General features: G+C 34.7%; 2 protein-coding genes across 2 annotated transcripts in view; one reads left to right on the top strand and one right to left on the bottom strand.

Moving 5' to 3' along the window:
* LOC111397136 (protein LIKE COV 2-like) overlaps window positions 1-4925 on the top strand; it is a 9330-nt gene extending 4405 nt beyond the window's left edge. The window contains exons 4-7 of the mRNA XM_023023889.1: window positions 427-594; window positions 2876-2973; window positions 3649-3775; window positions 4062-4925. Of these exons, the coding sequence (XP_022879657.1) occupies window positions 427-594; window positions 2876-2973; window positions 3649-3775; window positions 4062-4162 (494 nt within the window). The 3' untranslated portion in view covers window positions 4163-4925. The remainder of the gene's footprint in view (window positions 1-426; window positions 595-2875; window positions 2974-3648; window positions 3776-4061) is intronic.
* Window positions 4926-8851: 3926 nt separating this feature from the next.
* On the bottom strand, window positions 8852-14356 carry LOC111397135. Its single transcript, XM_023023888.1, has 3 exons — window positions 13873-14356; window positions 11853-13299; window positions 8852-10146 (listed from the first exon to the last, which is right to left on the bottom strand). Exons 1-3 carry the CDS (start codon window positions 14240-14242, stop codon window positions 9021-9023), a joined length of 2943 nt encoding a protein of 980 aa, XP_022879656.1. The 5' UTR covers window positions 14243-14356; the 3' UTR covers window positions 8852-9020.
* Between the last annotated feature and the right edge of the window lie 350 nt (window positions 14357-14706).

Genomic DNA, 14706 nt, shown 5'->3' with positions numbered 1-14706 from the left:
CCAACTTCGTCTGGCTACAAGATTTCTTATTTTTCTGATAGGCCCCTATCCGTTTCACCTATGCAAGAAGGAAGAAGGGCAATGACCCCAATGGTTCTCCCAAGTCAGTTGAGTGAGTTAGAGAGGGGTAAAAGTGTAATAATCTATTGTAGGAAATGCAAATAAATGTGGAGGGAAAAGGGGTGGGGAGGGCATTCGGGTACTGACTTTCAGTTAGAAAGAGAGGGAGAGAGACAGGGCCTCTCTAATAGCCATGAGCTTGTATTCATTCCAGTTACTTCATCTGATTCCATTAATAAACTACTTCATTTTTCTATAATTCTATGTGATAGCTACAGTTCAGTATTCCAGGGAGTTGTACCATTTTCTCCCCTTTTCTTTAAGGTAACAGTGGTATGAGTGTAGAGTTAATTCTTTTGAATGCAGGTCTTGGATTTGTGACATCTTTAGTTTTTGTATTTCTCGTTGGTGTCTTCGTTTCATCATGGCTGGGTGCTACTGTTTTCTGGATCGGAGAGTGGATTATAAAGAAATTGCCGTTCGTTAAGCATCTATACTCAGCCTCCAAGCAAATCAGTTCTGCAATTTCTCCAGGTAAAGAATAGCCGTTTATCCATGTTTTTATCCAACTTCAATTATTTGAAGCGATTCAAAATGCAAATCCTCTGATATTGATTATTTGTGGACAAAATGGGCATTTGTCTAAACTCCCCTGTCCCAGAAAAACAAAGGAAAAGAAGAATGACAAGGAAAATAGTCTTTCTTGAGTCCAAAATGGAACTCACTTATGGTCCTTGCTACATTTATCCTTTTTTCTTTCTATCACGGAAACAAAATATGCCTCAAAGGACTGAAATCTAGTAAATTGATTGTTCATGAACTCGGAAGGTGATATTGATTGTGAATAATTATTCTTACATGTTATGCTATATTATGTTTATTCTGTAAACACAATGTTTTTAAAAATTGATCTGGTCATCGACCGAGAAAAGGTAAAGAGTATGTGGGGTAGAACTGGTAGTAATAAATGTACTATAAAAAGTTATTACCATAAATTACTATAAAACAAGTTATTTAAATAATCAAAATCAATTGATAAGCAAACTTACCATTAATTGAAAATGAGAAGTTGGCCTTAATTAGGGTCAATAATGAGAACATCTAAATGTGGGGCATTAGGCAACTAATTAGGAAAAGGAAGTCATGGAAGAAAGGACCAAATGAAGTGGTAGCCTCTGGCATGGAGACCCAAGCCACTCCAGTCCCAAAAGTTCATATGCTCAGCACAGAACTTAGAAAGAGGAGAAGGCCCGTGATGACACTGGCGAAAGAAGAGTAAACATAGTGACGAACACCCAAATCGATGAATCTCAAACCCAACTCCTGAATTCCATGGCTCATCAATGCTTCTCCTATCCTCCCCTCTCCTCAATCGAATTTTAATTCATTGTACAACAAAAGTTAATTTTTTTTTTTTTTTTGAAAATCAACCCTGGGAATTCGGAAAAACTGTGACCGGTTCACCAGGTTCCGGATGACCAGTTAAAATGCATGGTTTCACAATTTTGCTGCCGATTTCTTAATACATGATTTATAAAGGCTGCTTGATCTGGTTCCGAAACTGGTTCCCAGTCGAACCGACAAGTTAGGGTCGATTTTGATGACATTAGTAAAACGACATAAAAACATTTTTTGGTTGTTTCTACTGGCAAGTGTTGGGTTTATTCAAAATTGTCTCTTCCACGCTAAAAGTAAGTAGAGAATACTTCTTCTTATAATATGAATATCGATAATGCCTCTACTAGGGTTTCATTTTTTAGACTAAAATGTCATTTTTTAAAAAGTGGTGGATAAGTGAATAGTCATTGTGGATCTCATGAAATATATGGTTAAAATTTAAGTTTGAGTTTGAAAAGTAACTTTTTAGTAAAAAGAAATGAAATTGAAACAAAAAGTAGCATCTATCAGAGTTTCATTTTTTTATTAAAAATTCCTTTTCAGAAGTGAACGATGGATTTGTGGTAGTACTTGTGGGACCTATAGAATGTGTGGTTAAAACTAAAATTTGACTTTGAAAAGTAACTTTTTAGTGAAAAAATAAAATAAAATGAAACCCAAACTGAAAGAACAAACTTCTGGTTTATGATAATTAATACATGTTGGTAACATTGCTGAATTGACTGGAGAAATGGATATACATTCAATTAGGAGCCTTTATAAACCAACAAGGATTTACATTCATAACTGGTTTTTTTTTTTTTTTGATAACTCAAGTTCACTTGACTAATCCTGAGAAGTGGTGGCTTTCCTCGCCACCCAGGTAAATCCGGACGTACAACTTACACACTTGGGCCGGACATTCAGGATGCGATTTTCCTCCCTGTAGACCTCTCTTTACGACATGCGAATAGGACCTTAGGAGGGACGACAAAACGCACCATAATTTTGTTTTCACAGGACAACTGCCTTCTAGCTGCCGCGGGGATTCGAACCTTCGATACTCCGTATAGAATCCTCCTGCTTTACAACTGCGCTATGCCCGTGGGGGCATTCATATCTGCTTCTTGGTACTACCATATCATGTCAAATAATTTAATTTAAATGCTGCAATCCAGAAAATAAGCTTTGATAAACATCCTCCATCGCTTACATACATTCAAGGATGGCAACTTTACTTTCTATAGAAAATATTACCATTTGCTATTTCATAATGAAAAATAAGAAAAATGATATTGAATGGACAGTAAGGAATGAAAACAGTATTGAATACTAACTTTATTCTATAGGTCTTAAGAAATGCTTCTTTTGATTTTTTTTACTTTTGTTTGTCTTCTAAATGGTTATATGAATTTGGTCTGTTTTATATTATTTGCAGACCAAAATACTACTGCATTTAAGGAAGTAGCAATTATACGCCATCCACGAGTAGGGGAATATGCATTTGGATTTATCACTTCATCTGTCCTGCTACAGGTACTTATTGTGATTTTAATTTACCAAAGGTCTTATATCCTTCGAGCTAGCATATTTTTATTTTTTTATTTTTGAAGATACTAGTTGTCTCGTCTTTAGATGTCATTGTTAGATCTAAGTCTATACATGCCAATATGTTTACCAAAAAAATCAGTCAACTGTGTTTCGATGTACTTTTATTGCTTTCCACATTCCCTAACAAGTTGTTAATTTTCTGAGTCATCTATTCAAAGCTCTGCACGTTGTCTTTCGTTTTAGAGATTAGAATAATGGGCCTCTATATTTCTATAGGACATTAGATTGGAGCGGTAGAATACTGTAGCAATAATTGAGTTTGATCGTGATCATGCTTTATCAACACACCTGACCCTCTTTCTCTTCTTCCTTTTGTTTTGTGAAAATTCATTCATCTTTCAAAATGATATCAGTGCTTGTGAGATTTTATGTGGATTGTAGAACTTCTCTTAAATGCAGAACAAGTTAATAACCTGGTTTTCCCATGAAAATATTTGACGTGGACCTTAGCAAGTAACAGGGATTGTACACAGTTTAAGCCTAACCGTGTGGATATCTGTCTGTAAGAGTTTAATGTGGCAGCATATCCATCAGGTGTTTAAATTTCCATGATTTATGTGTCACGGTATCTCTCTATTTATTTTTCCTTTCTTTAAGCAGACTGATAATGGAGATGAAGAACTATGCAGCGTGTTCGTCCCAACGAATCACTTATATATTGGGGATATATTGTTGGTTAATTCCAAGGATATAATAAGACCTGAGCTGTCTATTCGTGAAGGAATAGGTATGATACTTGTTTGTGCATTGCTCTTTTCATTTGCACTACACTCAATTTTGCGTAGTGAAACCTTCTGGTCAGTCCACGAGGACAGTAGTATAGACACCGTTTCTGGTGTCACATGAAGGCGGCAACTATAATGCTGTATTAATAATATGACTTAGTGCCAATGTTTAGGCACACAAACTCAAGACAGGATTTGAATTATTAGTTAATATATAAACAACGATATGTATTTCGGTTAATGTTAATGTTCCTTGTTATCGTTTCTTATATTTGAGCAAAAATGCAGAGATCATTGTTTCTGGGGGCATGACAATGCCACAACGGATTTCACCTGTTGAAAGGGTTGCTCGACGAGGTGAAAGAATTCCGCTCAACAGAATGCCATAGAAATTCCGAAATCTGATGTCAGGTAACTGTCGAAGTCATGGTGAAAACAGGAAAATTTGATGTTCAGTCTATGAAGTCTCAGATCATATTTGGCTAAGCTTAAAATTTTAAATTGTATGTATGTAATTTTTTTAACCGATCAAATTTGAAAATAAGTTTCGTACTTTGACACTAAGGAGCAACACCCAAAAGAAGTGACTTTTCTTGCTTAAAAAGGCAGAAAAAGTTAACTTGTTCGGCATCGTGGTGCGCCCATCCCACTGAAGATTTAGTCCCACTCATGCCACCCAGCCTCACCTCAACTCCAGACCATTTCATTCCATTTACATTTCTCTCCACCCTTCTTCTACTTATCTCTCCTCTATCATCGATGCTCTGGCTAGAAAGAGAACTGGTATCGTTTGGCGCCTAGTATGATTGTGGAATGGAGGCATAAACCCATAAATGGTGCCAAATTGCGAATGTACGCGACGGTGAAATGACGATATGAGCAATTGCAGCGTCAAACTGACGATCTAAACAACCGCGGCGACTAACTGGCAATCTAAGGGCCTGCGATGGGGAGCTCTAGATCTAAGCACCTATGGTGGGGAACTCGCGATCTGAGCAACTGTAGCGACGACTTGTTGATATAAGCGCTTACTGTGGCAAATTGTACCCAGATTGCTAGAAACTGCAATCTTGTTCTGATTTTGTGGTTTCCAGTGTTTTTTGGTGGATTTAGGCTTTATCGTTTCCGATTGATATGTTGGAGATTCCTTTAGTTGTGGTGGTGCGATTGGTATATGCAGCAATGGTGGTGGCGTGGCATAGTTAAGTGTGCGATGGTGATCATGAATCACTATTTATTCACGTCACAGATTAATATTCACTCGTCACAAATTAATGTTAACAGGTCACTGTGTGTAGATCACTTATCAATATCCACAGGTTACAAGTCATTGTATGAAGGTCATAGATCAATATCAATATGTCACAGATCAATTAAAATTGGTCACAATCACTTATTTATGTTCATTGGTCACATATCATATTGTATAGGTCATAAATCAATATCAACAAATCACATATAAATATTAGTTGGGCACATATAAGATGCAACATATCTTTGTGTACTGATAACATGACACAAATTCAAATTTACATGCAATAGGTTCACGGATCATTTTGCGTAGGTAACAGACCAATGTCTATTGGTTACACATTAAAGATAATTAGTCACAGGACATTGAATCAATATCACAAGTAACTAATCAATGTCAAAAGGTCACAAATTAAGAATTAATATCAAGCGATTGATCAACATCGCATGTAACAGTTTACATGTAAGCACCCAAAAATCGCTCACAGAGGGCAATAAGAGCAGCTTGAAAATAGTAAATTTATCAGCACATTATCCTCAAGTGGTGGTGATGGCAATGGTGTGGGAGTGGTGGTTTGTGGTGATGGGTGGTGTTTGCAAGAAGTTGTGTGGCGCTCAGATCAAATCCGTGGGTGTTGCGAGTTTGGTAGGCATGAGGTGGGGTGGGTTAAGTTAATTTGATAATGATATTATTTAAAATTGAAATAGCACTCAAGTTTTGAAATTTTAAACTTTTTTTCTTAATATTGAATTGACCTAAACTTAAGATTTGATATATGATTTTTTTTTCCTAGTTGAAATAGTGAACATTTTTAGAGTGTATAAATTAATTTACTTCTATATTTAAAGAAGTTCTCTATTAAGCGTAACATGCTTTTTATAAATAAAGTTTCTATGTTCTTACAAAATTTGAGAGGTAGTTAGATTTGATAGATTTTTAAAAAGTTGAAACTGATTAAAAAAAAAAAAACACTTCATGTTTGGTCCCAATATTTAAAAATAAATTTTCTCAGTAAAATAATTTTATACATGGATGTATAACTTTTTTTTATATTTTTTAATCACATGTTTTGGAAAAAAAAATACTTTTGACAATTCTATTTATTAATAAATAAATAAAACTCTACCAAATATGGGCTAAGTTTTGATCGCATTGAAGGGATTTTTTTGCTATATTTTCTGTATCAAATCAATTTTTTTTTTTTAAAGTAAATGAAAAACTCCATCAAAGTGATGATTGCATATTTTTAAGAAAGTCAAGTAATAAGTGTATTTTATACACTTATTTGGACCTAAAAATATAGATATTTAATAATTCTTTGAAGCCATTATAGCCTTTCGTTTATTAGGTACAACTCAATGATTGGAATTTTAATTGAAAGAAACAAGTGAAAAACAGCGAAAAATGTGTAAGTACAAAGTTTGCAGACCAAATTACCGATATCCAATGGTTAATTTGGATCATAAGAGATACTTTGAAGACTATTAGGAGTCAATTGAATTCAATTAGAAGTAAAAAATGAATGAAATATGATTAGAATGTTACGATAAAATCGATTTCTAATCGCACAAGATATCTGCTAGATTTTTAGTTTGGAATTTTTGGCACAGTAAATATTTGAATTGAAAAAATTTCTACTTCTAACAAAATTGTAGCCCTTTGAGTTAGCTTTTCAACACACTTATAATTAACTCAATCGGATATCGAGAGACAAAACTATGACTAAAATACTAACTTTTGTGCAAAGACAAAATCCACGCGTGAAGGTAACTTTTCGTATTCGATTTGAATTCTTTTGAAACCAATTTGTACGTGATTTTCAATCAATTTTCGACTCCTAAAAATATCTAATAGCAGAATACATATAGAGACATCTCCTACATCTCTCATATACATCTCATACTTCAATATTAATCAATTATTACCCTCAAAGGAGATATCAATCATAGTTTTTGTAAGAGGATTGAATGGGATTTGCAAGAATTCAATCAAGTAAAGATTCAAACTTGATTTTTGGACAAAAAAAGTGTTAAGTTAGTTTTATGCACTAGTAGGATGAAATGAACACTTGTTATGATATTTTTAGTTTTTAATTAGTTATTTTGACTTTAATTTGATTTGATTTGTGAATGTTTATTATCGTTTTTATCGTTCTTTTCAATTGTTTGATCACCAATTGAGCTGTTAGTGGATTTTATTTTTATCGAGAGAGACAACAAAATTTAATCACAATATAATAAACATTGTAAAGTTCGATAGAAGATAGAGATGTACCTTTATATTTTATATGGTTTCAATAGGGATTCTAACACTTGTTAATGCATTTATTATGTTGAATTTGTATCTTTCATCGAGAGATAAAAGGGTTATATGAGGATAATAGATTTGATTGTTGTCAGGCGAGACTTTCAATTAAATTAAGGACATTAACCAACATGGATGATTTCAAATTATCACTTTAATTGTTACAATAAAAATGGAATAACAAGGTGGATTTGACATCGTAACAATGTATCTCACATATCAGAAAAACAAATTCACTTGCTTTCACTAATTTAAATGATAGTTTAGGTATTAGTATAGAAAAATCATAAAACTTGTTTGCTAATCGATTAAAGTTGCAATTAATTTTAACTCGATCAAACACATAGTTCTCGTGAGTTTGACACTCTATTTACTATTTTATTACTTGTTTATTATCTCATCCACTTGCGAGAAGTCAAACGATTAGTCAATTTCAACTTTCTAAAAATATTTGCTATATTTGCTTCTATGTTCTTAAATCGATTTTGAGTGTTTAATCATATTGGGAAAAAAAATTTGTGTACGTAAATAATTTTACTAGCTTTCATTTGTTTAATATTGAAGTAAATTTCAAAATTAATAAGAAGGTCACTATCTACTTGTTGGATTTTATCCAAAAAGCACGCATTTAATACACAATGCTGAATGAGACTCTATATATCAAACACAATTTTAACTTCTTTTTATATATATAATTTGAGATTCTCATTCTTTAAAACTCATTTTCCTCAAAAACTAGTTTTAAAACATATATTTTCCCGATAAGATAATTTTGTGCGTACATTCAAATATTTTTATAACTACATATTCTCCAAAACAATCACTATTTTACCAAAAATTAAATAAATAATAATAATAAATTCTCAAAATTTGGGGGTCAAACAAGGTCACAATCCTCCCTAAAAGAAGAAATTCTTTTTCCTTCAATCATCTTGGAACCATTCAGTTGGCAGTTAGATTTGATACAGCGAATATAGCAAACATCCCTCCTAAGCTATCAAAAACTTAGCCCAAACATGGACTTGTTTTTTAACAAAGTAAGTTTCGACTTTCTAAAAATGTAACATTTAAACCCAACCTAGTATGCTTAATACACTGGAAGTAATGCTATTTACAGTCATCCTACGTGGCATACATGTGACGATTAGTAATTTAATATATTAATGTGAATTTTTTTATTACTTTATGCATCAAATCACTAACCGTCATATATATGTCACATAAAACAACGACGAAGTAATTGCAAATAACATTATTCAATGAATTGGTGAAATAGTCTAACCCTGTGTTCTCAGTGCACGACTGCTAGACCAAATATCACTCCCAAATTTATGTGAACCACAAAGACCAGTCAGATCAATAACACAATGAGCACTGATGCGGCAGTAGAATATCTCATATTCCTCTATACTGGAAAACCAGATCATGGAAGAATGATGCAACAAGATTTTGACAGAATATATAATGCTAAATTGATCAATAACCTTAAGTAGGCTTGAGAATGTAAAAATGCATATAAATATAATCTAAACAGCCTGTAAATCTCGTGTAGGATTTATTAATTTAAATTTTAATGATTAGAAACCTTGCTATTTACACAAAAATATTGGAAAAATCCTTCCTTCCTTCTGAATATCTGATCTCTTCTAATTAATTTATCTAAGTAAACCAAGAGAAACTAAAATAAAATTTCAGCCCGGTACCCTGGACTCTGCCGACTTCTCACTAGACTTCTTCAAGCTACCCAAAATATTATCAATCGATCTGTCTTTATCATTTCTAGGTAGTTCTGAGACGAATGAATAGCTCTTCGTAGATCTCTGCCTCCGTGCACGGTTTACCATTGCAGTTCCATTCTTGGTGCCAAGCCCAGCAGATGCAGATGGCTTTGAACTATCTTTGGTGATATTCTCTGGTGCATCCTTTCTACCATTATCGCCCTTACTGCTGTACCATGAGTCAAGAATCTGCAATAAAGAGCTATCTTCTGCATCCATTCTAGACTTATCTCCACCGTCTGATTTGGAGGAGGACATCTCATCTCCTGAATCAGAAAAATCATCATCAGCTAGAGGTTCATAATCATGAAGTGTTGGCCTCACTGTTTCGTCCTTTGCAGGGCCCGAATTAGCAATTGGGCCTAGTTCCTCCCAAGGAGAGTTGATTTCGTCATCTTTCCTCGATGTTTCTGACAATTGACTGCCCAAATTGGCTACTGTACCAACATTACTTTCTTGAACAAGCAAATCAGTAGATTTTAGGTCGAGGTTCTTTGAGATTTCACCAGCAGGAATGATATAATTAGACTCTATTCTCACCCCGGGTATGATCTGTAAAAGGGTTGCTAACTTTTGGTAACCAAGCTTCTGTAAGTCAAGAGAGTAGCCATATTTATCGAGAAATAGTTTCCTAAAAGCTCCCATGTTAAATCCTTCTGGATATTCCTTTATGATATGATCCACAAGCTTCTGACAGTCGGCTAGTATCTCACTTCTTGATTTGCCGGAGGTACTCTGGCGTACAGGTTCACGGATATTCCGGTGCTTTTCGTCTACAAGTTCTTGTAGGTTATGTGAAGCTGATGGTGGGTCCCCCGCCTGAAACATAGAACTTAGTCCATTTAAACGGGACGGATGATTGTTAGACGGATCCTTTCCAGTAGGCTGAAGAACTTTAAAAGGATAGGTATGAGAGTGGCATTCCTCAATCCATTTCTTATCAGAGATTAGTAAGTCCACCAAGTGAAGAATATTACTCAGAGGAAGTGATCTTAGAACTGGTGGCCCCTTGATTTGGAAATTTTGTGCCAGATGCCCCCTGTTTCAATATCACATTAACATTAACACAACAGAAAGTTTATAGACGGTTAAGCACTTAATGCAACGAGAAAAAAGAAATTTCACCAAAGTTAAATTTCAGTCCAATACCTTAAAGCTACATAATATTAGATAATTACTCCTGTGTGTGCCTTAGAAGGATTGTTTCAATGGCAAAAGTACTAAGGTTGAGGTCTCAGGTTCAAATCCCACAGTTTACGGTTAAAAAGGAAATAAAGATTACACTTGCGAATATGTCAATGATACCAAAGTGGAAGAGAAGATTTATAATAATGAGTTATAGAATTATGACTGAATTACTTCATTGCTAATGAATGAAAAATTTTAACCATATAATTAATCAACCCATCTAGAACATCTCGAATAACAAATTTAGCCTCCGTTTGGCCTCCATTATATGGTAATTATAATTTTAGGAATAGTATTTTTTTGAAGAATGTGTGATTAAAAAAGATGTATAAGTTTTCAATTTACGTGTAATATTATTTTATGGAGGATTGTGTGATTGAAAAGAAGAGAAAGAAAAATAAATTTTTGGAATAATGGAGGCCAAACAGGTGCTTAACTTAAAGCTTGTTGAGTGCGTTTAAATTATAATTTAAGCAACAGGTCCCATAGAATGTCTGGATGAAAAATGGGTAGCAATTGTGGGTTCCATGAAATGTGCGGATAAAAAGTATATTTGACCAAAAATGTATATAATTTGAACACCTCCCATACAAGTGTTTAGCAGCTAAGTCGTGGTCATCCCATGTAAACAAAGGAAAATCTAGAGGTATTCAGAATTATACAAACTAAGGAACTATGTCTAACATACATTAACAATCAAATAATTTTGCGTTCTTTCCTAGTACACTGAAATGCTTAAGATAAATAGCAAAAACTTACCAGTGTTTGTTTAGGATAGATTTTTTCAAGTGAAAAATTATTTTTTTTGGAGAACATGTGATTAAAAAGAATGGAAAAGTAATGGGTCTCATAAAATGGGTGGTGGAAGATGATTTTCAAAAAATCTCTCCGTAACAAGCCCTAACTTAATCCATAGAGTTAAACAGCAGAAAAACTGCCACAAGATGAGAGATGCATCCACTAACATAATTATGCGGTTTCACAAGATTGAACCGTTTTTGTTCAATCAAGTTCCAGAGCACGAGGGAATGGACTTTCATTCCCAGGATTGCAGCTTGGACATGGTACAACAAGAAGAGAATTTGCAGAAATCGAAAGGGAAAAACCCAAAACTCCTCATGCATTGGAACTTTTAGATGTCGATGCTCGGTTCCAGCCCGTTTTAGTGGAGGGAATTGCTATTTGTTCACAAACTAAGTAAGCATAACTAGTTACACAAGGGAAGCACAAAATTTAAGCACGAGTGTGCATGTAACCAAACCAGACAATCTACTGATATTAACTCAAACGCATGTAGTGCTGATATAATTTAATTGTCCAGCATTAAGATAAAACTTACTTCTGGAATAACTATTCTGTCTGTCTTATCACTCTTTCAGTAAATAATTTTAATCACAACAACCACCAAAAGATTTTCAACAAAGACGTAATTTACCTACTGTAAAGCCATAAAACACAAAAAAGAATGATGTAACTGCTTTAAATTAAAATATAATAGTATGGACAAATTGTAATCAGCAGATACTAGAAACAATAAAGAAAAAAAGAAATTTGCACCTGGTCTTTGATTGCAAGGCAATAGCTGAAGCTTGGGACGTTTCAATGAATGCCTCTATTTGCTTCCAGAAGGGTTCTTCCATAAAAACATCATGCTTCTGATTATCATTTTTCATCTGTTTAACATTTTCTCGGGATTCTTCAGTTGCATGATCAGAGTCTGGGGAGCTCCAAAATCTAGATCGGCGCATAAACTGAGAGAAAATGCTAGATCTTTGGCTGGATGATTCAGCAGCTACATCTGAATCACAAGCTACTCTTCCGTCAATAATGGCCTCATGACTTGAAGGTGAAAATAATGCAGGACAAACTGATTTAGCAGACAAAATTGTTGATATCACATCTTTGTCCTCGGCCATTAAATTTCCAACAGGAATTTTATCCTGTTCGCTAAAATTCTTCTTATCAGTATCACTATCTTTTCTCCCAAACCACTTCCTCCATATCCTTTTGGAGATCCAGACTCCAGCCTCAGAACTGCGCTCCTCAGAAGCAGGTGATTGACCCTCATTTTCTGTGGCATCAACACGAACTCCAACAGGTGAAGAGGGAACTTCAACTTTTTCAGTTAGATCCTGAACTGTTTGTTCTTGTTTCTTTGGTACTTCTTGCAGTTTCATTGGTGGAAAGGACTCTTTCCCCTTTTTAGGTAGCTCTTGCATTTTTATTTTTTGCTCATGCATGTTTGATTGCTCTTGCCAGTTTCTTGGATGAGCTACGTTCTTTGATTCAGGATTTGTAAGTAGTGATACAGTTTCAGATCCTCCTTTGTTAGCTACGGGTCCCGTATATATAGATGGACTTGACTCATCTTGTTCAGAAATTTTGATGTTAACACCATGTACATAGATCTGACCATCACTTCCTGACTGAAGTTTTAGAATATGTGGCATGGCTCCAAGAAACCGGGAGAACTTTTTATATCCATACAAGTCTCTATCAATAGTCAAATTACTCTTTGCCAAGTCCTTACGAAGTTCAGTAATAAGAATCCCTTCAGGATACGAGTTCAAAATCTGACAAATTTGTTTCATGACTGCCTTTGGAATTGGTCGAAGCTTAGAATCTGAACCAGAGTTAGACAATTCATCAGTATGGTTCGGGGGTTGCTCAGTAACTGCAAAGGGATCTTCAAGGGGTGCCTTGGAATGACCATACCAGGAACCGTAGGAGGCATCCGGAGGTTTGTTAAAATGCTTTCCATTAAGATTTTCCCCCATAACCATAGCATTCCATTGCCACATGATACTTGCGGCACTGCATAGAACACCGGGAGCTCCATCTGGACTGGCTAGTAAGATATTGTAATTTTTCATCCTTAGACGATGTAAAATGCCCGCAAAACCTCTGTCCCCAGATATTAAGAAAAGATGCGCAGGTGGAGGATTTTGAGAAACCCAATACATAAGATCCACAAGAAGAGATCTGTCAGCGCTGTTCTTTCCACCTGTAAACATAAAATATCATTGAACTAGCACAACACAGGGGAAGGGAGATGACCCTAAAAATGGATTAATAGAACACTACTTTCAATAGGTCAACTCATCCATTAGAATTCAAAATCTTTCAGGGAAAATTTTCATTTCATTGACTTCAATAATCTTCTCTTTAAATTTTAAGAATTCGAAAATATTTTCCAAGACAAATATTGATTGAACTTATTTGTTCACGATACCTATTTCTCTAGGTCAAGCAGAAATAAAAGGACACTGAGCTATTACAGTTCAAAATTAAAATTATAATTAAATATTTTTAAAAAATCATTTTTTTAAAACCACAATAATCTACCAAAGTGCAATTTTTTACCTAAGGCTTTACTACATCAGGTCTTTTAAGTGAAATACATGAATCTACAGTATCAGTACCCCGCACTTCAAGACCCTCATTGATCGTACCTTTTTAATAGCTGAATGCTGACACTAAATTTAAATCGCAATTTTTACCAGGTTAACGAAGAAAACAATAAAAAAACATGTAAATACACAATGAAATAGCTCGAAAAGCGAGAAGAAAAACTTACCAGAAGGAATATGATTGAGGTTAATCCCAGTGGCAGATAAAGCCTCCTGATTGGTCCTGGAGAGTTGCATTATATCGCCAAAGGCCGTGATCTGAATTGGACCCTTAATCCCATTTGCCCTTATGGCACTGGTAATGAACTGTGCCACTCTAAATACATTCACATTACAAGGCAAATCACAATTCTCGAAATCCCACCAGACAGAAACCTGGACATTTCGGCTCTCCTCCTCATGGCGGCGGTAATGGTAGGTGGAACTGGTAGAAGAATGAAATGATGGGGTGGAAGTTGATAAATGGAAAATCTTGAAAAGGGTGGTTTTGGGGTTCGATACAGAGGAGAGAGTGGGTCTTGGAGAGATGAATTTCATTTTCGGAGTGGATTTTTTATGGAGATTACTAGTAAGAGAGCGTAAGGTACTGTCATTTGATGCAGTGAATATAGGGTTGTCTGAAAGTCGGTTTAGGACCGTGGGTATTGGGGTTTCTTTGGGAGGAAGAGGTGGTAATTAGAGCTTAAACCCTAGTCCACGTGCCTATCACGTGATATTTATCATCTTTTATTTTTTTTTTCCCTTTTTTGGCCTCGCTTTTTACTATAACCTACTCTATCAAAAGATTTTGTGCAAAAAATAAAAAAATAAAACCAGCAAAAGAAGCGTTTTAAAACAAAGCTGCTACACGTAAATTCATTTTGTACCTTAATTTGAATAACACTGGTTCAAATTAATAGACATGATTTTGATACATCGAAAAATGTTAAACTAATTGTACCAAATAAATTTACAACTAATTTAATTCGTTTTCCAAATCGACTCCCACATCATCTCCACAT

This window comes from Olea europaea, chromosome 7 (assembly GCF_002742605.1).
Source record: "Olea europaea var. sylvestris chromosome 7, O_europaea_v1, whole genome shotgun sequence".
In the NCBI taxonomy this organism is placed as follows: Eukaryota; Viridiplantae; Streptophyta; class Magnoliopsida; order Lamiales; family Oleaceae; genus Olea; species Olea europaea.
Note: the sequence above shows the minus strand (reverse complement) of the source record. Positions and strands in the feature narration are given on the sequence as shown.